Consider the following 25,526-nt stretch of genomic DNA (forward strand, 5'->3'; position numbering starts at 1 on the left):
ACCAGTCTAGCTGGGAGCAGAGTGCTCCCCAGTATGAAAGCACCTCCAGACTATTAAAGGGCAACTTTAGAGGTGCCTGCAAGAGGCCTCTGGCTCTATTGAGAGGCTCCCCATGTGTGGATTGGCTAACCTGGCTATTATTTCCCAAGGCATAGACTTGTTAGGCTCAGACTCCCAGACCTGGGAGCTCAGTGTTGGGGAAGCTTCCACCTATTACCACTCCCAGCCCTTCCTTCCAACACAGCCATGAGAAAATTTCCCTGTACTGAGTCACAGTTTTTGTCTGGGAACCCTTTTTAACGTCACTATCTCAAACACCTTCTGCTGTGGTTATACTCTGTTCAGTTTTTATTTTACAAAACCTCGTATCATTTGGTCTTTTCCTGATACTCCTCCCTCCCCTCTTGCCCTCTAGGCTGCAAGCTGGTGTTTTGTTTGTTTTTCGGCCATACCAAATAGCACTCAAGATCTTAGTTCCCTGACGAGGGCTGGAACCCGTGACCCTTGCAGTGGAAGAGTGGAGTTTTAACCACTGGGCCACCAGGGAATTCTCTTGTCTGTTTTCGGAGGTATGGATTAACAGACAGTAGTCCTCTTTTTATTGAAAACACTTGTCCAAAAAAATCACTCAGAAAGCTCAGGAAGAATTCAAAAAACGTTTAACAAATATCAAACACACGCAGGATAGAATCACTGTGAGTAGGGGGAAGGGAGGGGTTGACTTGACGCTCAAGAGCCTCATCAGAAGCGGCAGAGACTGGTGGAGACTGAAGAGCCGCACACACTGGCACGTGTGCACTCGCACCGCCTGGCGAAGGGCAGGGCACAGACTGTCTGGGTCTAGATAATGGTTTCTTCCTTCAGCAGCGTCTCCTTCTGCGTGGAGCTCAGTTCTCCTCCCAGACTATCCAGGTTTTCCAGGTAGGAGATCTCTTGGGTGTCCTCAGTACTCTGGGAAATGGGCAACAAATGGCATCTAGGGCAGGCTATTTCTTGGATGAGGCAGATGGTACCTGGGTCACAGCAAAACTTTGAGTCAGGAGAGAGAAAGTGCATCAAGCTCAGTGCCCCGGAGGTTGGAAATTCCCTCCTCTGACCTGATTCCTCTGGTCTGCACCTGCCCTCCAATTTAGAGTTTTACAGAAACAGAAGGCAAAACAGTACATTGACGGACAAAGCATACAAACAGATGGATAAACTCAAGGAATCATGGCCAGTGCTGGAAGTCATCTGAGCAATTGTCTAACCATTAATAGGTAAGAAAACCAGGTTTCAGAGAGGAAGGTCAAACACAAAGTCCAGGCCTATTCATGCCCAACCCATTCAAAATTCTCAGTAAGTTCTGAATCTTACTGGAAGGAAGGGAGAGTGAATATTAAGGAACAAATGGAGATATCCTGACTGGATAAGAAATGCTGCATTATAGCTAAGACTGAGACAAAACACAACCTCTATTTTCAGCTCTACAGTCAACAAGATACTCTCCCACTAAACAAAACTTCTAAATATTTCTTCAAAAACCTACTTATAAATATATCATCAAGCTGGCATCAGAGTAAGACTGAAAACCAAAGCCAAAACCATAATGATTTCAGGAATCTAGAGGGTTAAGCAAACACACAATTAGTCTTCACCTTGGAGACATCTATTCAACCCAGGTGACCCTGAGTTTCCATTCAGTTGGCCATTCAGGACACAGAATATAAAAGGAAAGCCCAGGTCCTGTGTGCAATGAGGGGATCTAGTAAGAGTCAGCCACATGAAACTGGAACTTCAGAGTTGCCTGCATGGATTGAGAATTCACAAGCGCAGGCTAGCTAGTATGTGGATCTGCAGCTGGACTCGTAGCACCTAAGTTTTTTGACTGGGATCCTAGGGTAGTCGTCGTGCACCCAGGCACCAGGCAGAAGCAAATGTAAGTCTTTTTTTAAGGAAACACTTTAAATACAGGCCTCAAAGATCTTCCAAAAAAAAAATTTCAAGGAAAATGAGTTCACAGTCAAAACCCACAGAACATAGGAAGGAACAAGGCACCACAAGCAAGAGCTTGTAGAAACAGGGGCAAGTAATTCAACTTTAAAACTTATAAGATACAGAATATAAAATAACTATGTTTAACACGTATAATAAAAATATATTTAGAGATTTAAAACATAAGGAAAAAGTATAAAATGAGATTTACAGGAAAATACAATGTCTAGTTATAACATAGATTAATTGAAATAAAAATTTAAAGGCTAGGTTAAATAGATCAGACACAGCGAAAAAGTGAATGGATAAAACTGAAGATGTAGCTAGATACATTATTCAGAATGCAGCCCAGAAAGACAAAGACAGAAAATATGAAAGAGAAACTGACAGACATGCAGGACAGAGTATTAAGGTCTAACAGAAATCTTCCTGGGGTTCCACAAAAGACAAAAAGAAAAAAAAAAGATATTAGGGAGGAGATAAAAAATGTTATAGAAATACCACTGCTCAGCTTCAGTTCATGCACCAAATTGTATACTTTAAAATAATGCATGGATGAAAGAAGTAATAAGGGGAACAAGAAAATATTTGAAGTTGAACAACAAAAAATATTACACATCAAAATGAGAGCTACAAATAAAGATGCAATTCTTAGATGGGGATTAAAGCTTTAAATGCCTACTTAGAAAAGAAGAAATAATTCATGAGCTTAGATCCCGATTTAGAAAGTTGAAAAAGGAACAGAAGAATAAACACACACAAAAATTAAGTAGTGGGGAGGGAAGTTCAAAATAAGGCAAAAAGCAATTATGTAGAAAACAAACAAGGTTTGTTTTAAGAAAGCTAAAAAGCTGATTCTTTGAAAAGACTAAAACAACTGACAAACCCTTGACAAACTTAGTAATGAAAAAATAGAAAAATCAGGTATGAAAAAGCACACAACTACAGATGCAGAACAAAATTTTTAAAATATTTTTGTCAATAAAATTTAAAACTTAGATAAAATGTATAAAGAAATATATAACTTGGCAAAACTGACTCAAGAATAAAATACCTGAATAGTCATGTAATCATTAAAGAAACTGAATCATTAACTTAAAAATTCTCCCATAGAAAAATACCATGCTCCTTCTACTGGAAAGCTTAGTTACACAATTAAATACTCAAGGTAGTAAAAATAAATGAAGCTTAGTTCCTCATATTAATATGGAGGAATCTCGAGATTTTACCCACTTGATCAAACATAGCAAATTCCAAAAGAAAAAATACAGTATCATAATACTCATATAACATATTAAAGTATGCAAAACTAAATAATACATTGTTTAAGGATATATAACCATGTAGTAAACATAACTGGCATGAATTTCAGAATTATTGATTCCTCAGGATAGAGAAGAAGATGAGAGAAGGAAGAGCCACAAGGTGGGGGCCCGGGGGAGTGGGGAACTTCAAAGATACTTAATATTCTAACATATTTCATTAATTTTAACAAGCCCATTTTTTCCACATTTTAACATCTTGAAATAAATATGTGCCCTACAAGCTATGAGCACCTTAGCATTATATTTGGCATCAGTCTTTTCTTTCTCAGTGGTACATAAAATAAGGGTGTATCCACTCCAGTACTCTCGCCTGGAAAATCCCATGGACGGAGGAGCCTGGTAGGCTGCACTCCATGGGGTTGCTAAGAGTCGGACACGACTGAGCGACTTCACTTTCACTTTTCACTTTTATGCATTGGAGAAGGAAATGGCAGCCCACTCCAGTGTTCTTGCCTGGAGAATCCCAGGGACGGGGAGCCTGGTGGGCTGCCATCTATGGGGTCACACAGACTCAGACACGACTGAAGCGGCTTAGCAGCAGCAGCAGCAGCAGCAGCAGCAGCAGCAGCAGCAGCAGCAGCAACTTCTAAACAATGGATTTGACAAAATATGGCTAGTTCTTAAATATATGGTGGAAATACGGGTGTACAGTTTATAATTACTTATATCTTACAGATATACCCTTTGCTATATATTCAATGTATAATAAAATTGAGTCTAAATAGGTAACGATCATGGGTCAGGTTAATATTGTGGGAAGAGGATGAGAAGTAGGGACAATTAGGATCAGATGGGATGAAGAACTTCGATGATGATGATAAGTAAAGAAAAAGGGATTCAAATGAGGAATAAGATCACAGATTTCAAGCTAGAGAGATAGGGATAGAAAGCCTTAGGAACCAGGATGGTGTAAGGGAGCACATGAAATGTGCAAGTTTGGCTCTAAAGTCCAGGAAGACGGGAATGGGGAGGGTGAGGGTGGAGGACAGAGTTGAGGCAGGCCCTAGAGCAGTGCCGTCCAGCAGAACCTTCTGCATCCGCATTGCCCAAAGCGGAAGCCACTGAGCACATAACAATGTGGTTTTTGAATATGTGAGGTGTAGCTAGTGTGACCAAGGAACTCAATTTCTAACTTTATTTCACGTTAATTAATTAAAGTTACATAGGTACATGTGGGGGCTTCCCTGGTAAAGAATTCGCCTGCAATGCAGGAGACCCAGGTTCGATTCCTGGGTGGGGGAGATCTCCTGGCAAAGGAAATGGCAACCTGCGCCAGTATCCTTGTCTGGCAAAACCCATGGACGGAGGAGCCTGGCGGGCTACGGTCCATGGGGTCGCAAAGAGTCGGACATGACTGAGTGACTAAACAGCAGCAACAGCCACATGTGACTAGGGTTTTGAGCAGCACAGCTCTAGGGCACCCATAGCTCCTGAATCCAGACAGAGCGTGGGGAGAGGGCGCCAGGCCCAAATCACTCACCAGCCACCATGAACAGAAGGATACTGAAGCCCAGGACGTAGTAAGGCCACTGTATGGAGAACTGTGGGGGGCTGGGCTTCATCCGCAGACTCTGGATCTCCAGGGCGTGCAGCAACAAGGCCAGGGAGGCACAAGCCCCTGCGGGATCACAGGCAGGCCCCCTTGGTCTCCTCCTGCCCCTGCTCCAGCCTTCCAGCACCTGAGTGAGGCTCCTTTCTCCTGCCCTGGCCCCTTCCGCTTTCAGAACCAACAACCTCCACCCCACACACCTGTCTCACCCTCCTTTCTAACTCTTTGCAAAGCCCGTGTGCCTTGCCTCTCAGAAACCCCTTTCCTGGGTACCCTCTGTGCCTGTGCCTTGGGCTGACTCCAGATGGGCCCCAGGCATGACACTCCCACTGTGAGCGTTCTACCTCCTCCATCTGATGGGAGCTTCCCAGGGCAGGGCCTTGGTCAGCCTATTAAAATTAAAAGGTTCTAGAGGGCAGAGATGGTCTCTTCCATTCATTCATCCAAGAAACATTTGTATTTGGTTTATAGTCTATATTTCAATTATATTAGAACTCTGTACTAGGTTCCAGGACAGCTGCTAGGATACAGATGATGGGAAAGACCCCCAGAGAGATGTTGCCAAGCCAAGGTGACGAGGGCTGTGCCCTCTGGAAGTGCAGTTAGGAGGAGCCCCAAGAAGGGGGCGGCTGTGCCCTGGGCAACTTCACAGAGATGGAAACAGAGGAGAGGAGCCCTAGAAAGTCCCTCTCCTGACCTCAGACAAAGACCATCCCTCCATCTTTGGGCCCCTCCCCAAGGCTGGGGCCCACCTGCTGCTCCCCACCTGTGAGGAAACTGATGAAGGCTGACACAAAATTGTGCTTCCGGGTCCTCGGAAAGAGCTGAGATGCAAACGACACCATGATGAAAGTGGTGAGGAAAGACAAGACAACAGCGGACAGCAGGGAGACTCGGCCGAGGATGACGTAAACTGCAGGGGAAGGCAGGAGGGAGAGCAGGCTGGGCCCTGGCACTCAGCCCAGAGGGTGGACCCCGGCCAGCCTCAGGTCCCCAAGCGTGGCCTGGGGCCAAAGTTCCGACCGCCCATGGGTAGAGCGCACAGCTGCCTATTTTCATCTAACCCCAAGAGACTGAGAGAAAATGTCCTTTCAGGCATGTTCAATTCTGTTCTATCTGACCCCACCAGTCCTCTGTCACCCCCCAAACCCCAAGCTGGCCCCACTTCCCTCTCCCCGATGCCCGCCTTCAGCCCTCCATACTGGATAAGGGTCGAGGCTTCCAGCACTTGATATGGAAGCAGTTCTCAAATAGGCCACTGAAGAACACTTCCTGGGATTCCTCGTTCACCAGCCGCACCCAGAAGGGGAAGATGGAGACCAGCAGGATAAGCAGGTAGCCCAGAGAAGTCAAGGCAGGGGCTATGGCCCAGGTGAAGCCCTTCACATCTCTGTCCTCTATCGTCAGCATCACCTGGGGGAGGAACAATGAGGGAGCCCCACGCTGCACCAGGTGATGGAGATGGTGCCCGCAGACATGTCAGCAGACGTGGGGCTCAGGAAATGTTTGCTTTGCTTTGATTAACCTTCCAGACCTCTTCAGCTGGCCTAACCAACACAGAAAACCTTTTCTCTCACTAACTCACTGGGTAATCTTGAGTGTATGGGGTCCCTTCTTTGAGCTTCCATTTCCACCTTGGTAAAATTTCCACCTCTCCCAGCTCTAAAGTTCTAACTTTTCAGTTCTGTTTTAAGAGCCCCCCGCCCCACCCCACCCCACCCTCACCCCTCCACCCCTCGCCCACAACTGGCCACAGAGCCTCTCCAGTCAGCTGTTAGCTACTGTCTGCCCTTGGAGATTTCAGAATGAGGACCAAGCAGATATTAAAACCAGGGCCTGGAGTGCCTTTACTTAGGGACTGGCCCTCTTGCCTCAGGACCTGGGGTTTAGATGGACAGGGGTCCACCTGGTCCTCTGCTGAAAAATGAGCAGAAAATACACACACAGAAACTTTTTAAAATAGTTTTAGAGTTTCAGAGACCCTCCTGAAGCCCTAGGCTCCCTCTAGGCCTGGAGGTTGAGCCCCTCAGTTAAGGATCCCACATAACTTCTCCATCACCACCAGCTGTCATCAAGGATGTCTTCCTAGAAGGAACACCTGTGATATGGAAGGTAAGCACTGGCTGGAATTGGCTGTGGAAGCCATGACTGTGTCCCAGTTTTATCACTTGCTGGCTGGGTAACCTTGGGGAACTCACTAAAACTCTCAGGACCTTGGGTTCCCCATTTGGAAAAGAGAGGAGATAACACTTGCCCATTGAGGTTCTTGGGCGGACCAAGTAACACGCTGCAAACAAAGCGTCAAGCACAGTGCTTAGGGCCCAGGTGCTTGATTAAGGATTCACCTAGTCAGCCTCCTCTCTGCCTTCGCCAAGCCTGGCAGCCCTGAGGAATGAGGTGGAGAGGGCCAAGGAGGGGGAGGAGAAGGAGGGTCGTTGGAAGCCTGGGTGCAGCAGCGAGGGTGGGCCCTATCCAGATGGCCCCCGATGACCACAGCCATGTGGCAGTGCAGGAAGGTGGCATCTGGAGGTCAGAGGGACAGGACAAGGGAGATGGAGGCACCCCGAGACAACAGCCCTTGTTTCTGCTGCCTCAGCAGACTGTGCCTGGCAGCGCCAAGCTTCCAAGCTGCACACAGCAAGCGAGGGGCTTCCCTTTCCTCTCAGCCCCCGAGATCATCTGATCACAACAGAAGAACTAGCCGGAAGGCAGAGGAAATCCACTACTTATAGAAGAGTTAACAGCTGCTCCTCTTTGACTGCTGTCAGAGCGCTTGGGAAATTTCTAAAGCACTCTCTCCTCTTTCTGTCATTCCCCAATTTTTCTTCTTCCCACCTAAAAAATTTATCCTGCCTTCTCTGCAAAGCTACCCTGTTGAGATCTCTCCACCCTCCGGGCAGTACTGATGAATCACCCAAACTTCAGGGCCTTGGTTTCCTTCACTCTAAGAGGATGAAGTCACTGGACCAGAGCGAGTTGAGTCCTGGCTCTAAAGCTCTCCAGGTAGGAGTCATGACCGCATCTTGATCCCGTCCTCTGCAGGGAATGGAGTACCCTGGACATTTTCAATTGATGCTCTGAGTCCCTTCCTGTCCCCAACCCCCACCCCTCTGCACCTCAACTTGTCTAAACTGACCTCAGTGTCCCCCCCATTTCAATCACCTGCTCCATCACCCACACTCTAGTCTGGAGTTCATGCTGCCTTCTCTGTTTCTCCCACACTTTCACCTCATCAACCGTCCTCACCTTCTCAAGTTTTCTTTCATAAAGTCTCTAAAGCACCCACCCTCCTGCCCCCACACCCGCCATGACTCTCTCCATTCCTGGAACACCACAGTCACCCCAAGCACCTCCAGTCTGGGTTTCTTCCCTGAGGGCAGGTCTCTTCCCCTTTAAGCCTTTTAAATCCCACATCTTCTGCAAACCTCAACTTGGTCCTTTCTACTCTCTGGACTCTCCCAGCCACCAGTCTTTATCCATTCACTCCACAAAAACAAACTGCGTACTTACTGGGCGCCCCATGCCCAGCCTAGGCCAACGGGGAGAATGAAGGATGAAAAAAGACAGGAACTCTCAGGCTCTGGGTAACTACTGGGGAGAAGAGACACATAAACTTGTCAGGCAGTACAGTGCTTTCCCCTCCTCGCCTGAGGTGACTCTGAGCTATCCCCTGGCCCTCCCCAGCTGCTCTCCAGAGAGGAGGACCCTCCGGGCCTTTCTCCAGGGATAAGCCAGCCTCTGCATGGAGGCGCCCTCAGTGCTGGCTCTGGACAACTGGTCACCAGGGATATAAGCCAGACTCAAAGGACCACGAACAAGTTACTATAAAGGGGGATTTGCAGATCCTTTTGTACTGATGGAGAAACATCTGGAAAGGAGAACAGACTGGTCCAGGATGCCACAGTCAGTCAGAGTGGACACAGGGACCACAACCCTGAACAGCCACCCCATCTCCTCACCTCTTCACCAGTCACCACTAGCCGGCAGCTGGGTTTGGGATTCCCAAAAATAGAGGAGAGGGAAACAGAATGGGAGGGGAGAGGGTTGCCAACTTTTACTTTGCCAAGAACATTCAAAACAAAACGAACTTACTATCATCTACTCTCACTGACGTTTCAATTATTTTGAAAAGGGCCAATGACTGGAAGAGCTGCGTGCCCACCGCGCCTGGTTCCGGCTGGCAGAGTCTGTCTCCCTACGCTCCGGCGCCCAGCGCTGGAGCAGCCCTGTCACCGGCCCAGGTGCAGCGCAGCCCAGATAAGTGTATCCTGGGCTGGAACCAGGAAGGGAACTGTCTGGGCCCCTGGGAGCCTCACTCTCCACTTGTCCCACCAGCCAGTAATTTGAGGTCACTTGGACTGAAAGTGACTTAGGCTGGGTGAGGGGTTCCTTCCCACTGACGACCCTCCTCGGTCCTTAGTGGCCCCAAAGCCCTAGTGACATTATCCAGACCCATAGATGGGTCCTGACCTAGCCATTGGGCCCCAGATCCAGCCCCACGGCTCCCAACAAAAGGGTAATATTTGGCCTGGGGGGCCTCCTTCACACCCCTCCCCCTCCCAACCCAAGGCTCCACCTCCACTCGCCCCTCCCCGCCGGTCTCCAGTCCCTACACCCGCCCAAGCTGCTGGCACAGCCCTTTGGCCGGTGGTCAAGACCCTCCTTTGCTCCCCACCCGCCTCAGGCCAGCGAGGGGATGCTCAGTCTCCCCACGGAGCCCATCAAGCCAGAGCCCTCGGGGCCCTATGGCTGGGGGAACCTGGCCTCCCGGGCGGTTACGGTCCAGGCCTTGCTCACCGGTACGCAGAATGGGGTGGGGGTGGGTGCACCCTGAAGTCCACCGGATTCGAATGCCAGCTCTGCCATCACCAGCAGGGTGCCCTTGGGGAAGTTATTTCTTCTTCCTGGGCATCAGTTTCCTCATCTGTGAAAAAGGCATGATCGTAGTGACTTCTCCAGCAGGCTGGCTGGGAGGGCCTGGGAGATGCGCTGCGGACCTCGCGCTCACCCCCCATCCCCCCATTCCCAGTCTTTCCCTCGCCCTTGCCCTTGCCATGCGCATGCACTCAAGCACACCCCCACCCCCAAACCCTCCCTGGCCGGCACAGTCCTCTGCCCTCCGCTAAAATGGCTGTCTACACCTCTCCCAAGGCGGGCTGGTTTTAAACTTATAGGCTCTTCCAAGAGAGGCACTTTAGCTCCTAGCCCAGGTGGTTGAGCTGGGGGGCTGGTTTGTGTGGCAAGAGGGGCCACATTTGGAGCTGGGTGAGTCACCAGCTCCCCGTGCTTTGAGACTAAGCTCACCAAGGAGAGGCATTTATAACTCATTAAGATTTTTAAGAACCAGGACCATGTCTGGCACCTCCACACACCTCTCCACTAGCAGGAACATATTCAAAGACAACAGGAAAGGATGAGAGCTGATGAACCATTAATTTATTGGATCACCTAACATGTGAGAGGTGATTTTCTATCATGTGAAAGAGGGCTTCCCTGGTGGTTCATATGGTAAAGAATCTGCCTGCAAAGCAGGAGACCCAGGTTTGATCCTTGGGGAGGGGGGAGATCCCTTGGAGAAGGAAATGGCACTCCAGTATTCTTGTCTGGGGAACCCCATGCTCGTCTGTCCATGGGGTTGCAGTCAGGTATGACTGAAGCGACTAATATACATCATGTGAGAGGCTCATTGTATAATCAGTATTCTACCTGTCATAAGGTTCAGACCCCAATTTGTAAGGCCTCAGGCAAGACAGGTCTTTCTTGACTTAGGTGGGGCAAGGCAGAGTACAGTTGGGAAGGCCTGGAGCCAGGCCAGGGAGAACTCTCTGCCCTGCTCTCAGAGATGGCTTTTGATCCCTCCATCCCAGAGGTTATCCTTCTCCAGGTGGCAGGGGAAATAGTCAACTTCCAGACTCACAGCCTCACTTTTACTCACCCTCAGGAAAAAGAATGTTTTCTTCACCCTATACCCACCCCTACTTGGTTCCCAGTTCCCCAGGGATTCTGACTGGCTCAGCTCTGGTCACAAGCTCATTCTACTCCACTGAAAAAGATGCGTCAGCTGTGCCCCACAGACGCCAAGCAGAATCATCAAAGAAGTTGAAGGTTTTGAGGAAGGAGGCAGATGAGACCCCCAGGGTAAAGCGATTAGTGACTCATTCCTAATAAACAGAAACTCCAAGACAAGAATAGCAGGATATGTAAGGGAGGAGGCTGGGGCCCTGCTCAGATGACACATTTCTTTTCTTGCAGTCAGAAGATCTCCCCGACCACGCATGCACAGAAAAGGATCCTTGGAGGCCACAGGGAAGTGATGCCAAGGGATGTTCCCTACCCATATGCCTTTTCAGTAAAATCCATCTTGGCTAAGAGATGCGTGTGCACACACAAGAGGATCCTGAGATGTACCAAATATGGACCAGGCAAATCAAAATGATTGGCCAAAGGAAAACCAGAAGTAATGCCCCATAAAAGTAATTCAAACTGCCACAAGAGGGGCCACTCAATGACTCTCTCTCTCTCCCTGAGTCTATCAACACGTACTGTATTTTTCCCCCCTTTAATACTTTGTTTCACTATTTTCTGTCTTTGTGGGAATTCTTTTCTGCAAAACCAAAGGGTCAGGGCCCTTGTCACTGATCACTGGTCTAGTGGCTAGGATCTGGTACCATCACAATCTCTGGCTGGGAACCGAAGCCTCGCTCCAAGCAGTTGCAGGCCAAGGCCACTAGAGATCATATCAGACCACTTATCTGGAGCAGCCAAAGAACGTTCTAAAAAGGAAGAGGGATGGTGTTCTCAGAAGAACAGAGAAATTATGGCAGACTGTAACAGCATCTTCATACGCACCCTGTCACACTTTTAAATGTCATTATACAGCAAATCCAAATCACTGGTATGATTATGCCCAGGCTACCTGGGCTTCCCTGGTGGCTCAGAGGGTAAAGCATCTGCCTGCAATGCGGGAGACCTGGGTTCAATCCCTGGGTCAGGAAGATCCCCTGGAGAAGGAAATGACAACAAACTCCAGTATTCTTGCCTGGAGAATCCCATGGACGGAGGAGCCTAGTAGGCTACAGTCCACAGGGTCGCAAAGAGTCGGACACAACTGAGAGACTTCACTCACTCACAGATGGAAAAACTGAGCCCCTGGTTAAGAACATGTCCAAACTATCACATGAATGGTTGCTAAAAAATCATGGGCGATTACTAAAAACATTAGGCTGTGGAGGAATAGATTCTTCACATGGTGCTAGAGCTTATCCTCCTCACAAATACTAATTGCAAAAGAAACACGTATCTTTATACAGAAGAGATCTGGCGGTCACTCCCTTAAGCCGGTAAACAAACAGTATTACTTGGGGTAGAATAATCTCATGTCACGTGCCTCTTGAGGTGACAGCAGTATGAAGGAGGCATCACCTGAGAGGTGCTCTTGGCCAGAAGTAGATCATCAGGCCTCTAGACCTCGATCCAACTGGGGATAAGGAGGAAGCTAAACGCCACCTCAGGGAAACAAGGAAATCAATTTCATGGAAAGTTATAAAAAATAACTGTTCTTGACTCCTCCAGAAGTCAGTCATTAAAAAAATAAAGGTGGGACTTTTCTAGATTAAAAGAATCTAAAGAGATATAAAGCCAAATGTAATGTGACTCTTGATTTTTTTTTTTTCTGATTTGAAATAAGCTAGCTATAAAACACATTCTTGGGACAATCAAGGAAAATCTAAATACAGACTACATTTTAGATGGCATTATGGAATTTAATTCTTTTTCTTAGGTATGTTAATAGTCTTGTGATTACGTACAAGAATGATCACTTAGAAAAAGCATGCCATAGTATTGGGTTTGCCACAAAGTTCGTTCAGATTTTACCGTTATAGGAAAATTTGAACAAACTTGTGGCCAACCCAATACTCAGGGTGAAGCTTACTTTCAAATGATTCGGGGGGAAAAAAGCACATAAATAGAAAGCAAATATGGAAAAATGGTAATCCTGTTTAAGTGGAGGATCTATAGGGTGTTCATTAGTCTACTCTTTCACGTTTTCTGTATGTAAATCAGATAAAAAGTCAGAAAAAACAGAGACCTTGTCTGAGAACACACACAGCCAGAACCTGGACCTGGGTTTATCATTCAGCCACTCAACACAAGTGCCTTCTCTAATGACAGATTTCAGGTGAGGTGCACAGTCCCTGCCCTCACCAAGCTTGCAATTAGCACAAACAGATAAATCATTTTTTAAAAGTGTGATCAGTGCACAAAGAAGTAGAGCAAGCTGTGGGAAATGCAGAGTGAGAACAATCCAGTCCAAGGGAAGACATGCCCTTCTAGACAGAATCTTATGCCCAAACAGGGATTGCAATGTGCAAAGATTTTTACCTGCTCTCCAGCAAGAACTATTGTATGTTGTACTTTGTATATATGCACCATTGTGCACAAACAGGACAAAAGTCTGACTTACCTTTATGATGGATGTTTTCTAGTCAATTCTAGTTCTGCCTTTGTTCTTTTTACCCTTTGCTGGTCGCAACTCATTACAATAAGTTAATTTTGTGGCCCCACCCCCGCCCGAGTGGCTCTTAACCTACATTTGAAAAATACTGTGTCCCAATGAATTTCAGAATGTCTGGCAGAAGGGGTGGCCACAGAGGGCTGGAGAAGTCAGTGGGCAGAGCTGGGATGGGAAGGGTCTTGTTGATTTCAACCTGAGGGCTGTGATGGGCTTTTGTGGGGATGAAAGCAGTCACTTCTGGGTGCCACTGTGGAAATTTGTCTTCCTCCTCCTCCTATCTCCCTTTGCCTGAAGACTCTTCTTACCTCTTCAACCACAGCACAGGAAATGCCTCTCTGCGGGGGGCCCAAGGTTGTATTCAAGGTATGGCTTGGGACTGCCAACCCAGCCCCTCCCAGGATCAGAAATTGAGAAAGTGTATATAAGTATCAGAAATTTAGGAGATGTATTTAAGTGTCGTCTCCTCAGGAAGCATTTTTGTGCTCTCCCAGGTCTAGAGTAGAGGGACAGACAAGGGAGGAGGGAACTGTCTGCTGGAAAAGTCAGTGGACAGCCTGTGAGCTGGAGCTAGAACCTTTAGAGTTCTGACTCCCCTGGGTTCTGTGCTTCCCTGGTCCCATGCTCTAAAGGGAAAACCCAAGTTACCCAAATTGAAGTTTTACTGCATATAACACAACCAGAACCTATCAATAAGCAGGCTCATAGGGGCCCCACCCAATAGCTGGTTCCACTCCCAGTGCAAAGGTCCCTCCCACCACTCCTTCCATCTAACCTGGGTCAAAAAACTTAGGGCTAAAGAAAAGCGTCCAATGGATTCACTAGCTAAGCCACTGGCAACCTGGATATAATCAGCTTCGATGGAGCAGAAGCAGTGCCCTGTGCTAAGTGAATGACAGTTACAAAGATAACAGCAACCAGTGAAAAAAAATTTTAAGGGTATGAGAGCAAAGCACGTGTATGACTAGAATTCAATCAGAGAAGGAAAACCATGATGAGACACACACACACACACACACACACACACACACACACACACACACGGCCCAATAAAGGCAAAGAAGAATCCAGGGGAAGGCAGACTAGTTTCAGGCCCAGCCCCAGTAAGCTGAGTCAACAGATCAACAACAATATCACATGTGAGCTACAAAATCACTGCTGCCTCTCTTCTGCTCACTAACTCTCCCAAGAATCTCCCGTAGAGCCCAGACAGACTGAAAAACAGAAGAAAGGGGAAGCCTGACACATGCAGTTCAGTCTACTGGATTCTACACATAGCAAAGCCCATGACATGTGATACTGAGAAATTATTTGGCTTAGAAAACTGGCCCATTTATTTAAAGCTTCTATAACATATAAAACAAAGAGAGATTCAGTAGTCTGCAGGATACTGAGGAACGAAAATGGTGGCCCTAGAAAACCCAAGAGCCACTTCCATGTACAGTGACAACCAACAGGACAGGTGAGGTAGAAGGAAACTACTGGTTTCAAAGGTCATCCTGCTGTTTTCCTGATCCATGAGTCTGAATCCCCCTGATGTGTTCTTCCCTGGAGTGGACCTAACTCATCCTGTTTTCAGAGGATGACTGTAGAGATTTGAAAAACAAACCACAGAATCTCCCTCTGATGTAGATCCTCAAGATCAAATAAAAAGTAGTGCAAACTAAAGGTTCCATTTCAGTCACCCCCTCTATGGCGTCACTCTACCCCTTTCACGCCCCTTTCTGACAAACCGCAAGGCTCTCCCCATACCCACCATTCCCCCAACATGAACTGACCAATGGTGAGTAAGGCAGGAACTCTACCTAAAGGTTCTCATGCACTGAATGCATAAGAGATTTTTCAACTGTGTGGATTCTCAGGTCTTAGTAAGAGGTGAACTATGACTAAAGACAGTCCACATTCTCTACAGACAAAGGTTTCCTCCCCAGCGCAAGTTCTCTGATGTTGGAGCCGAACTCTGACCAAAGGCTTTACCACCTTCACTTCATTTATGGTTTCTCTCTTGTATGGGTTCCCAGGTGATGAATAAGGTATGAACTGTGCTTGAAGGATTTCCCACATTCTTTATGTTTGGAAGATTTTACTCCACTGTGAGTCTTCTGGTGCTGAATGAGGTAGGAGTTGCAACTAAAGGCCTTCCCACATTCACTGCACTCATAGGGTCTTTCTCCAGTGTGAATTCTGTGATGTTTGAAAAAGAGTGAACTCCTACTGAAAGATTTCCCACACTCATTACAGCCATAAGGAGTCTCTCCTGTATGGACCCTCTGATGTTCAACAAGGTGTGAGTTCCGACTGTAAGCTTTCCCACAGTCACTACACTTGTAGGGTCTCTCTTTGGTGTGAACTCGCTGATGTTCTGTTAGATGTGAGCTCTGGCTGAAGGCCTTCCCACATTCGGTACATTCATAGGGTTTCTCCCTAGAGTGGATTCTCTGATGTCGGAGGAGACTTGAACTCCGGCCAAAGGCTTTTCCACACTCATTACACAGGTAAGGCATCTCTCCTGTGTGGGTGACCTGATGCTGGATGAGGTGTGAGCTGCGCCGGAAGGCCCTCCCACATTCATCACATTCATAGGGTTTCTCCTCGGTATGAATTCTTTGATGCTGAGACAGATTTGAACTATGGCCAAAGGCTTTTCCACATTCACGACACTTGTAAGGCTTCTCTTGTGTGTGGATTTTCTTATGCTGAATAAGGTATGCATTCCGCCTGAATAATTTCCCACAAACATTGCACATTTGAGATTTCTCTTCAATAAGAATATATGACTGCTGGATGAAGTCTGACATATTACTGAAGTTTCGTCCATATTCATAGGGTCCCTCATGTTTGTTTTGTTCACATTGATCTCCTTCATGTAGTCGTGTCCCTACTTCAAGAGTTTTCTGCTTTATAATTAATTGATCCTCAGTCCAGGTCTCACCATCTGACAGAAAATACAAAAAAGGTATATGTAACAGTAAAAACTCCTGGTGGGAAACAGAATGATTAAAGTATTCCAGGGTATTTGGTTCAAAAAAGTATGAAAAATGGCCTCGAGATACAGGGGAAAAATGGACACAAGCTGAGCAGATTTGGAGAAAGTGGTAAGTAAACCAAACTGAGAATTTATATATGAAGTACCTAATTAGACAAGTACACTGGAATTAGCAGAATAGGAAAACAGAGTTTGAGGAAAGTGAGATTTTCAGAACACAGGAAGGGTGATGCTGGGGGTTCTGAATGGAGAGAGGCAGGGACTGAGCAGATAAATCAAGGAGAACTTCACGCAAAGGTTCTGTCCACATGGTATCCTGGCCACGTGGATTGTCACCATGGTAACAGGAAATACTCCCCATAACCAGAGGCCAGCACCTTCCTCATTCCTGCTGTCTGTCTCCACAGACAAACGCTCACATGCTCACTCACAAACGTAACATAATCAGACCTTAGAGGAACCTTTTTAGAAATGGTGCCAACTGAGAGGATTTGATAGAGGGGGAGAATAGGAGGAAATGCTTAAAATATGAAGCATGGGATAGCAAGAAATATTTCCATTATCTATTTCAGCTCTATTCCATATCTCTTTCATATCTATTTCTAAGAGAACCAACAAGAACCAACTCTGCACCCTAGTTGTATCTAAAGGAGACAATGGAAAAAATCTGTTTACTATAATACATTTCTCCTCCTAAGTTTTACTTATTAAATATGACTTATTGAAGTGCAGTATGTTACAGAAAGAAGGCCCTCTGCTTACAGTAATCTTCCTGGAAGAAGGAGGTGCTGAGGAATATCCAATGTAGTATCATTTCCATCAGCAATCAAAGTAAAACACATGCAGCCCAGATTTTAGTAGGGAATGGTCATTGTCTTTAAGGAATTTAGTAATTATCTGATATCAGAGAACCGTATTTATATTTGTTCTCCACCTCCAGATATGTCCTCTTCTATACATTCCATTGGGATATTGGTTTTAAAATTTTGTGTATGCATGATGGGAACTTTTAAGATCTACTCTATAAGCAACTCTCAAATACACAACATGGTATTGCTAACTGTAGTCACCATGTTATACCTTAGCTTCCTGGGACTTACTTACCTTATAGCTGTAAGTTTGTACTTTTGATGCCCTTCATCCAGTTCTCCCACTCCCCACACCCCATTTTTGGCAACACCACCGTGTTCTCTGTATGCATGAGTTTGGATTTTTCAGATTCCACACACAAGTGAGGTAATGTCCTTCTCTGACTTATTTCACTTAGCATAATGCCCTCCAGGTCCATCCATGATGTTACAAGGGCATTATTTCCATCTTTCTTATGGCTGGATAATGTTCCACTGTGTATAAAGAGAAAGTACGTTTTCATCCATTCGTCCACAGACGGACACTTAGGTTGTTCCATGTCTTGGCTACTGTAAATAATGCCGCAATGAACTTGGAGGTGCAGATATCTTTTCATGGTAATGATTTCATTTCCTCTGAATAAATACCCAGAAGTAGAATCAATGGATCAGATGGTAGTTCTATATTTAATTTTATGAGAAACCTCCATACCATTTTCCATAATGGCTACACCAATTTACATTCCCACCAACAGTACAGGAGGGTTCCCTTTTCACCACATCCTCAACACTTGTTATTTCTTGTCTTTTTGATAACAGTTATTCTAACAGGTGGGAGTGGATTGCTGGTTTACTGTTTGTACGTCCCCTTGCACATATGTTTACTTACCTGTTAGACTGCAAGCTCCGAGGGAGCAGAGAGAGACTTAGGTTTCTTCTCCATCTTCCTGATCTGGCCTCTGCCTGTTTTTCCAGCCTCATTCTGATCTCCCCACACGAAGCCTCTTTACTATCTGTTGAACCACTCTCATCACAACATGTGATGGCTGTGACATTTTAGACAAGGTGCCTTTTACTTGGCCCACTGCCCAGCGTGGTTGAGAATGTCGACCTCACTGCTCTCAGGCCCTGTTCAACATCACCTCCTCCATGAAGCTGAAGGTGATCCTTGAAATATTCCTCAAGTCACATAACAGTCACTCAGAACATTTTATTGAGCACCAACAACATGCCAGGTACAGTTCCAGACTCTGAGATCTGTCAATAAGCAAAACAAAAAAATCCTCTTCCATTTTACTAAAGGAGATGGACAACAAACTATGTAAATTACATACTGTTAAAAGATTATAAAGATGCTATAAAAGCAAAAAAGCAAGGAACAAGGATTAGAGTGCCTGGGAGAGTGGGCAAAGGAGATGCAATTTTAAATACCATGATCAAAGGAAGACTAAGAAAACAGCATTTAAGCAAAGACTTGAAGGAGATAAGGATTTCTGAGAAAGAGGATCACAAATAGAAGAAATAGCAACTGCAAAGGCACTGGGTATTCATGAAGGCAAGTGTGACTGGAACAGAATGAGCAAGAGAGACAGGAGTGAGAAATGAGGTCAGAGACATAAAAGAGGATCAGAGAACACAGACCACTGTGGCCACAGGTTTGTAAAGAGGGTTTTCACTGAGCGAGGTGGGAAGCCACCGAAGGGTTCTGACCAGAGGAAGACAAAATCAGACACTTCAACAGGATCGTGCTGGCTGCCATGCTGAAGAGAGACCATGGGGAGGCACGTGTAGAGACAGGACAACCAACCAGGCTGCAGCAACAATCCAGGTGAGAGACGATGGTGACATGAACCAAGGTGGTGGCAGAGGCGGCGGTAAGAAGTACTTGGACTCTGGAGAGAAATGCTGACAGTCACATGGATGGGATTCCTGACTGATGGATATGGATATGAAAGAAACAGGAGTTTCCCTCTGGATTGAATAGCTGGAGGGATGGTGTTACCATCTCCTGAGATGGGCAGTGAGATGGGCAGTATTCGTCAACCAGCTACAGCATCTCCAATAATTAAAAACGAGATTTCCAAGTGGCAGCTGTCATACCAGTCTCTTGAGATCAACTTGTCCCTAACTGGCACATACACTTCCAGTGTGTAAGTACTTGGTATAATATTCTTCACCTCTCCTGTAGCTTTAACATTTTTCAAAAAAAAAAAAAAAACACGGGAGGAGGCAACAGTGACCAGCGACTCTCTCCTCTGCTCCACATTCACTCAGTAAACAAATACTGTTGCTTCTATGACGTACTTCTTGATTTTTTGTTCCTGCCTTCCTATTATCATTGCTAATATGCTCAAGTCAGATTCTAATCACCTCTCACACTAAACAGACCAGAATCTCTTCCTTGATCTGCAAGCTCATCTGCTAGCCTCCTGTTAAGCAAAGTTTATGTGCTTCAATTTCTGCCAAACAAAATCTAAACTCTTTGGCCTGGTGTCCATCTTCCACGACCTTACACCGTTCTGCCTTTACAGTCATCCTTTATCAGTCTACTCCGTGCTCCAATTACTCTGAACTGTTCCCTGAACATTTATCTCCCCACACAATTCCTTCTCCATTCAACTTTCTACCTCCATTCGCTACAGGTGGTTTCACTGCCAAGGGCCCAGATTCAATCCCTGATCGGGGAACTAGGATCCCACAAGCTGCAAGATGTGACCCAAAACAAGAAAGAAACAGGTGGACAAACAGGAGTAGGAAAGACCCTGAGAAGGCAAGAGGCAGAATCAGGAGAAAATGGTGCTTCCTATACCAAAGAACAGGAGTTTCAAAGAAGAGCAATCATGTCAATAAAAATACTAAGGGGTCAAAAAAAAAATTAGGGCTGAAGGAAAAAAAGTGTCCAATGGATTCATTCGTTAAGATACTGGCAACCTGGAAATAATCAGTTTTGATGGAGTAAAAGCGGTGCCCTGAGCTAAGTGAATGGCAGTTACAAAGATAACAGCAAGTGGTGAAGGTTTTTTTTTAGAGGTATTAGAGCAAAGGGTCGGACACGACTGAACGACTTCACTTTCACCTTTCACTTTCATGCACTGGAGAAGGAAATGGCAACCCACTCCAGTGTTCTTGCCTGGAGAATCCCAGGGACGGTGGAGCCTGATGGGCTGCTGTCTATGGGGTCACACAGAGCTGGACACAACTGAAGCGACTTAGCAGTAGCAGCAGCAGAGCAAAGGGAACAAAGGTGATTACACCTCTACTGCCAAGTCAACCACCAAGCCCTACAGGCTTCCATGTAAATGTCTCTAGCATGTGTGTGTTTCCTTCCTGGCAGCCACCTGTCTGTTTCAGGAGCTTGAGGGAGGAGCCTGCCCTGCACTAAGGTGTCATGCATGAGACACTGGGATGTGTGTGGTTTGGGAGGTAGAGGATGTAGGCCACAGTGACGCAGAAAAAGGACACAAAGGCACAATAGCAGGTAAAGCAGAGTGTTTTTGGCATCTCCTTGTGCAGACACACCAGTCTGGCTGAGCCTGTGTGGGGAAACATGGAGACAACATTTAAAGCTGGGTTCAGATCACACTGCAGGGGACCCTGAATGTCAGGACCCCAATGCCAGATTATAGAGAATAGACTGTATACAGGAGGCACTGTGAACTAATATAAATAAATGAGTATTTTAGGAAGGTAAATAAGGCACTTTGCCTTAGAAAGGTGACCACTGAGGAGCCTGTGTTAAGAGCCTATCCCTTCTGACCTAAAACTTGATTCTTTTCTTACTCTAAATTCTTTCAAGGCCAAACATATGACTTTCTAAGGCCTCCAGGGCCAATATCCAGTTGACAAGGCTCTCCTCTTGTGAACTTCTACACTGTTTATTATCCCATAATTTCTCATAGATAACTATTCCAACTCAACTCTAAGCTGGTGCAGGGGTTAGGTTTTCTTCCAACTTAGTCTCAGTACCTTATAATAACAATTCAATAAATACTTGAGTTAAAAATTAGCCTAAAACAGAATTAGAGGCAAAACATGTAAAACAGTCTTCCAAACATAACCCTTCTCAAAATCCTTGATGTGGTTTATCTAAACCCTTGTCCCTCAATTAAATAATCCAATCCACTTTTTTTAAAAGGCCAAGATACAGCTTCCCAGGTACAGCTTCCCAGTGGCACAGTTGGTAAAGAACCTGCCTGCCAAAGCAAGAGACACAAGAAACCTGGGTTTGATCCCTGGGTCAGGAAGATCCCCTGGAGAAGGAAATGGCAACCCATTCCAGTACTCTTGCCGGGAAAATTCCATGGAGAGGAGCCTAGCAGGCTAGTCCATGAGGTCACAAAGAGTCAGACATGACAGCACGCACATGCTCGCACTACACACACACACACACACACACACACACACACACACCAGATAATGGGGGGTTAGCAGATTGAAATTTAAATGCTGATGTCTACAGTTTAATCTCATTTTCCGTCAGCAGGTGGCTGGCCTGTCTACTGTACTCCACAGGCAGGGCACCCTCTTGAAGTTTATATCCTGGATGGAAAACGTATCTTTCCTAATGATGAAAGACAGCTTGCCAAGAGAAGCCCAGTCTTTTCTTGATACTTGGGATATAGGACACACTTGGCTGGGTTCATTCACTTATTCACACAACAGTTTACTTAGCCTCTCAAAGGCCAAGCAAGTTAACAGGTGCGGGAATGACGGATCCGAAAGACTTAGTGCCATGGACAGTGCTGCTGCAGGTCTGCTCCACAGTAAGAGAGGAAATCTTAGTGATGGGCTTCATTTACATGTAACAGAGCTTTAGGTAAAAAAAAAAAAAAAATCAGTGTCTCGCACCTGGGTAATTCTAAGTGCACGGTTAAGCACGTCCATCTGATCTGAGGCCTCAATGGAAAGGACAAACTTTAGAAAAAGAAAGCAGCTAGGTCAGCTCCTCACCCTTGGTCTTTCGAGGCTCCTGCTCGGGGGATGGACACGGGGAATCCAGGGACATCTGCTCGGGCGGTTTCTCCATAGACTGGGTCCAAACCCCGGTGCCCCTCCAAGGCCAAGGTCTTCTCTAAAAAGTCTTCAACACCCGACACAGGGGAGGGGCAGCCACTTCAGGACAGAGAGCGAGAGCAGACAGACGTACGGGAAACAGTAGGTGCCGCTTCCCAAGAGGCTCCCCGCCGGGGGTCGGTCGGAGGAGCCCTGTCCTCCCAGCAGGCAGGCTGGGCCCCGCCGCGGGGAGCGCCCGGCCGGCAGCACGCCCCACCCCGGTCCCACTTGGGTCCCCTCGGCCCGACCCTCTTCCGCCGCCCCGCGGACAGTCGGCCTGGCCCGGCCCGCCCGAACACTCACGCCCTCAGCTGGCCGAGAGCGGCAGCGTCCGCCACCACGGCCTCCAGGGAGACCGGAAACGCGGGTTCCTCGGCGCGCACTTCCGGGGCCATCTAGGCAACTCGGAGGTCTAATCTCGATCGCGAGTTCCCTAAGGGCCCCCTGCGGGGTTGGGCTCAGAGGCGTCGTGTGGGGGCTTCCTTAGGCTTTTGTCCTCCTTCCCGAGGAGAGGTTGAAGGATGGAAGAGATTTCTCTTTTTACCCTCATTGCCTAGGTGGACAGGACCTAAATTGGTTGTTTCTTCTTTCTCATTCCCGTGTGCACCCTCCTCCGCTCTGCTCCACCCATCACCACACCCCTTCTTTCAGATCACAGGCCACGATGACCCCACGGGCCTAGACCGGTTATCTACTCCCTCCGTCCAGCCCGTTGTGGCTTCAACACAGCCTTCCTGTTTTGCCTGGAGCACACGAAGAGGAGGAACACACCAAACGGGTGAAAGAGGAAGAAAAGCCTTAGATACAGGGTCAAGATCCAAACGCCTACTGCACCTGGATTACTGGTTTGCAGAGGTATTATCTCATATGCTGAAGCAGTAAAAAAGGTTAAGGCAATGAGTTGTTCATGCTCAAGGATTCTCCTGGTAAAGTAAAAAACGACAGCTACCAGTTGTGGAGCACTGAAACTGACATCCCAATTAACCCTCACAACAATCCCATAAAATTGGTATTTTTTACTATTCTACGTGCCAGAAGCGGCAGTGAGTGAGTGAACTAGAGGCAGGATTCAAACCCTGGCCTGTTCAAACCAGAGCCTGGAGGCCAACCACACTCAGGAAAGAAAAATGAAGGAAGACTGGAGCAGTATTGTAACATGAGAAACTGCTGGAAAGAAAAACTTGTAATTACGCCCGAGTTGTAAAATTTTAAGCATGGATGACATACAAACATAAGAGAGTAACCATTTTCTTAAAGTGAAGTGAATGGGATGAGGCAGCAAAATAATCCAAAAAATATTTTCTCTTTGATTTGTACAGAGCACCATCTATTTGAAACCATTCTTGGATTTATCCACTACAAATTGGCACTTGTCGAGAGCATTTGCCAGCAACTGAATAGCAAGGACATTTGCCATCTGCCAGTGCTGCTGCAGTTGCTGACCTTCGACTTTCCCTGAAGGGAATTCAGGGTGGACAGTGAGGCACTCTACTGGTATAACAGGTCTTTAGACAGATATTTTTAGGAACTGATTTCATGATCCCAATCTCCTCATATCTAGAAAAGCACTAAATCCTTTCATGATATCAGCTCCTCATGACTAGCAGAAACCCTTTTATAAAATGAGTGCTTCATTGCATTGAACTCCCCCTTCATTGCATTGAACTCTCCCTTCAACGATGCATTGAAATCCCCCTGGAGAAGGGAATGGCAACTCACTCCAGTCTTCTTGCCTGGAAAACTCCATGGACAGAGGAGCCTGGGGGACCCCAATCTGTGGGGTCGCAAAGAGTCGGACACGACTGAGCGACTAACACACACTTCACCGAAATCTTATATATTGACCTACCCCCACTGCTGCTTTGCAGCAGTCTCTCAGAGCTATCTGAAGTGATGTCTCCCAGGCTGCAATCAGCATTTTGCCCCAAATAAAACTTAACTCGCAACACTTATGTTGTACATCTTTTTAATCGACAGATTTAACACTGGCTCCTTCATGCACTCAAATCTTGAAAGGAGTGTAAGACATAATGCCATATGATACAAATGTTAGAGACACATCACTGTTTGCAGACTCTAGCAGGAATTGCCCGTTAGAAGGCATGTCCTACCACATACAGCCCACAGTGCCTAATGATTCCTCTAGTTATATTTAAGTTATCCGAAGCTGAGCACTGAAGAATTGATGCTTTTGAACTGTGGTGTTGGAGAAGACTCTTGAAAGTCCCTTGAACAGCAAGGAGATCCAACAGTCCATCCTAAAGAAAATCAGTCCTGAATATTCATTGGAAGGACTGATGCTGAAGCTGAAACTCCAATACTTTGGCCACCTGATGCGAAGAAGTGACTCACTAGAAAAAACCCTGATGCTGGAAAAGATTGAAGGTGGGAGAAGGGAACAATAGAGGATGAGAGGGTTGGATGGCATCACCGATTCAATGGACATGAGTTTGAGTAAGCTCCAGGAGTTGGTGATGGACAGGAAAGCCTGGCATCCTGCAGTCCACAGGTCGCAAAGTCGGACACGACTCAGCGACTGAGCTGAACTGAAATGAAACTCAGGGTGTCCCTCACTGGACAATGCTAGTCCTGCACTGGAAAATACTTGCTCATTCTCGTTTTTAGATTTTATGCTAAGTATCTCTAATATGGTGGTTTTGATACTATTATTTACACTAATAACTTTTGGGCTCTTACTATACGACCAGTAGCTTTTACATTATCTCATTTAATGTTCATGCTACTATTCACATTGTATAGCCAAAACTAGGAAGGCTAGGGAAAATGTCCAAAGTCATAGCTAATAAAGTTCAAACATAGGTATGCCTAATTCCAAACTCATTGCTTTGACTAATCTTTTTTACTCAATGGATTAATTCATTTGATTAGGTTAACTGTATCCATTGGGTGGCACTAAACATACTGTCTGGCAACTATATGACTGAATGAATGAAAGGACATACCAGGTTAAACTTCTCAATGTGAGAAATTCCAGTTTCTGAGATAACACTCTAGGGGCTTCCTTTGAACTTCATTCTTAAATTCTCATGTGCTATCTCCTAGGATGAGGCATTCTCCAAACTCATTTATTACTGCCTTGAAAATGCCACTCGTTCCTCTGTGGGACTTCTGACATACTTTTGCCTTACAACACTTGTGCTCTCCATCTTTCCAGTCTCCCTCTATCTACTCTTGCTCAAGCGGAAAACCTAGGACTCAAACTTGATGTTCCCATTGCCCACCCACTTTGCTCCACCACTGAATATAACCAGAGGTGGTAAAC

General features: G+C 46.3%; 1 protein-coding gene across 3 annotated transcripts; it reads right to left on the reverse strand.

Annotated features, from left to right (window-relative positions):
- On the reverse strand, positions 638–22,249 carry LOC102190090 (transmembrane protein 225-like). Of its 3 annotated transcripts, XM_005697859.2 has the most exons (7): positions 22,142–22,249; positions 9,643–9,769; positions 8,356–8,433; positions 6,048–6,258; positions 5,612–5,758; positions 4,777–4,914; positions 638–1,013 (listed from the first exon to the last, which is right to left on the reverse strand). In XM_005697859.2, the coding sequence occupies exons 3-7, from the start codon at positions 8,365–8,367 to the stop codon at positions 841–843; spliced, it is 681 nt and encodes a 226-aa protein (XP_005697916.1). In that variant the 5' UTR covers positions 8,368–8,433; positions 9,643–9,769; positions 22,142–22,249; the 3' UTR covers positions 638–840. The 3 variants fall into 3 exon arrangements, with proteins under 3 accessions (XP_005697916.1, XP_017895399.1, XP_017895398.1); XM_018039910.1 differs by lacking the exon at positions 22,142–22,249 and having other exon boundaries at positions 8,356–8,436; positions 9,643–9,754; XM_018039909.1 differs by lacking the exons at positions 8,356–8,433; positions 22,142–22,249 and having other exon boundaries at positions 9,643–9,730.

The sequence above is a fragment of the Capra hircus genome, chromosome 25 (assembly GCF_001704415.2).
Source record: "Capra hircus breed San Clemente chromosome 25, ASM170441v1, whole genome shotgun sequence".
Lineage (NCBI taxonomy): Eukaryota > Metazoa > Chordata > Mammalia > Artiodactyla > Bovidae > Capra > Capra hircus.

Coding starts and splice junctions, on each gene's coding strand:
- LOC102190090 (XM_018039909.1), bottom strand. CDS start 9,711: ATGGCAGAGCTGGCATTCGAATCCGGTGGACTTCAGGGTGCACCCACC. Junction 5,759..6,047: donor GAAGCCTCGACCCTTATCCA/GTATGGAGGGCT, acceptor CTTCCCCTGCAG/TTTACGTCATCCTCGGCCGA. Junction 4,915..5,611: donor CTTCATCAGTTTCCTCACAG/GTGGGGAGCAGC, acceptor GTGATCCCGCAG/GGGCTTGTGCCTCCCTGGCC.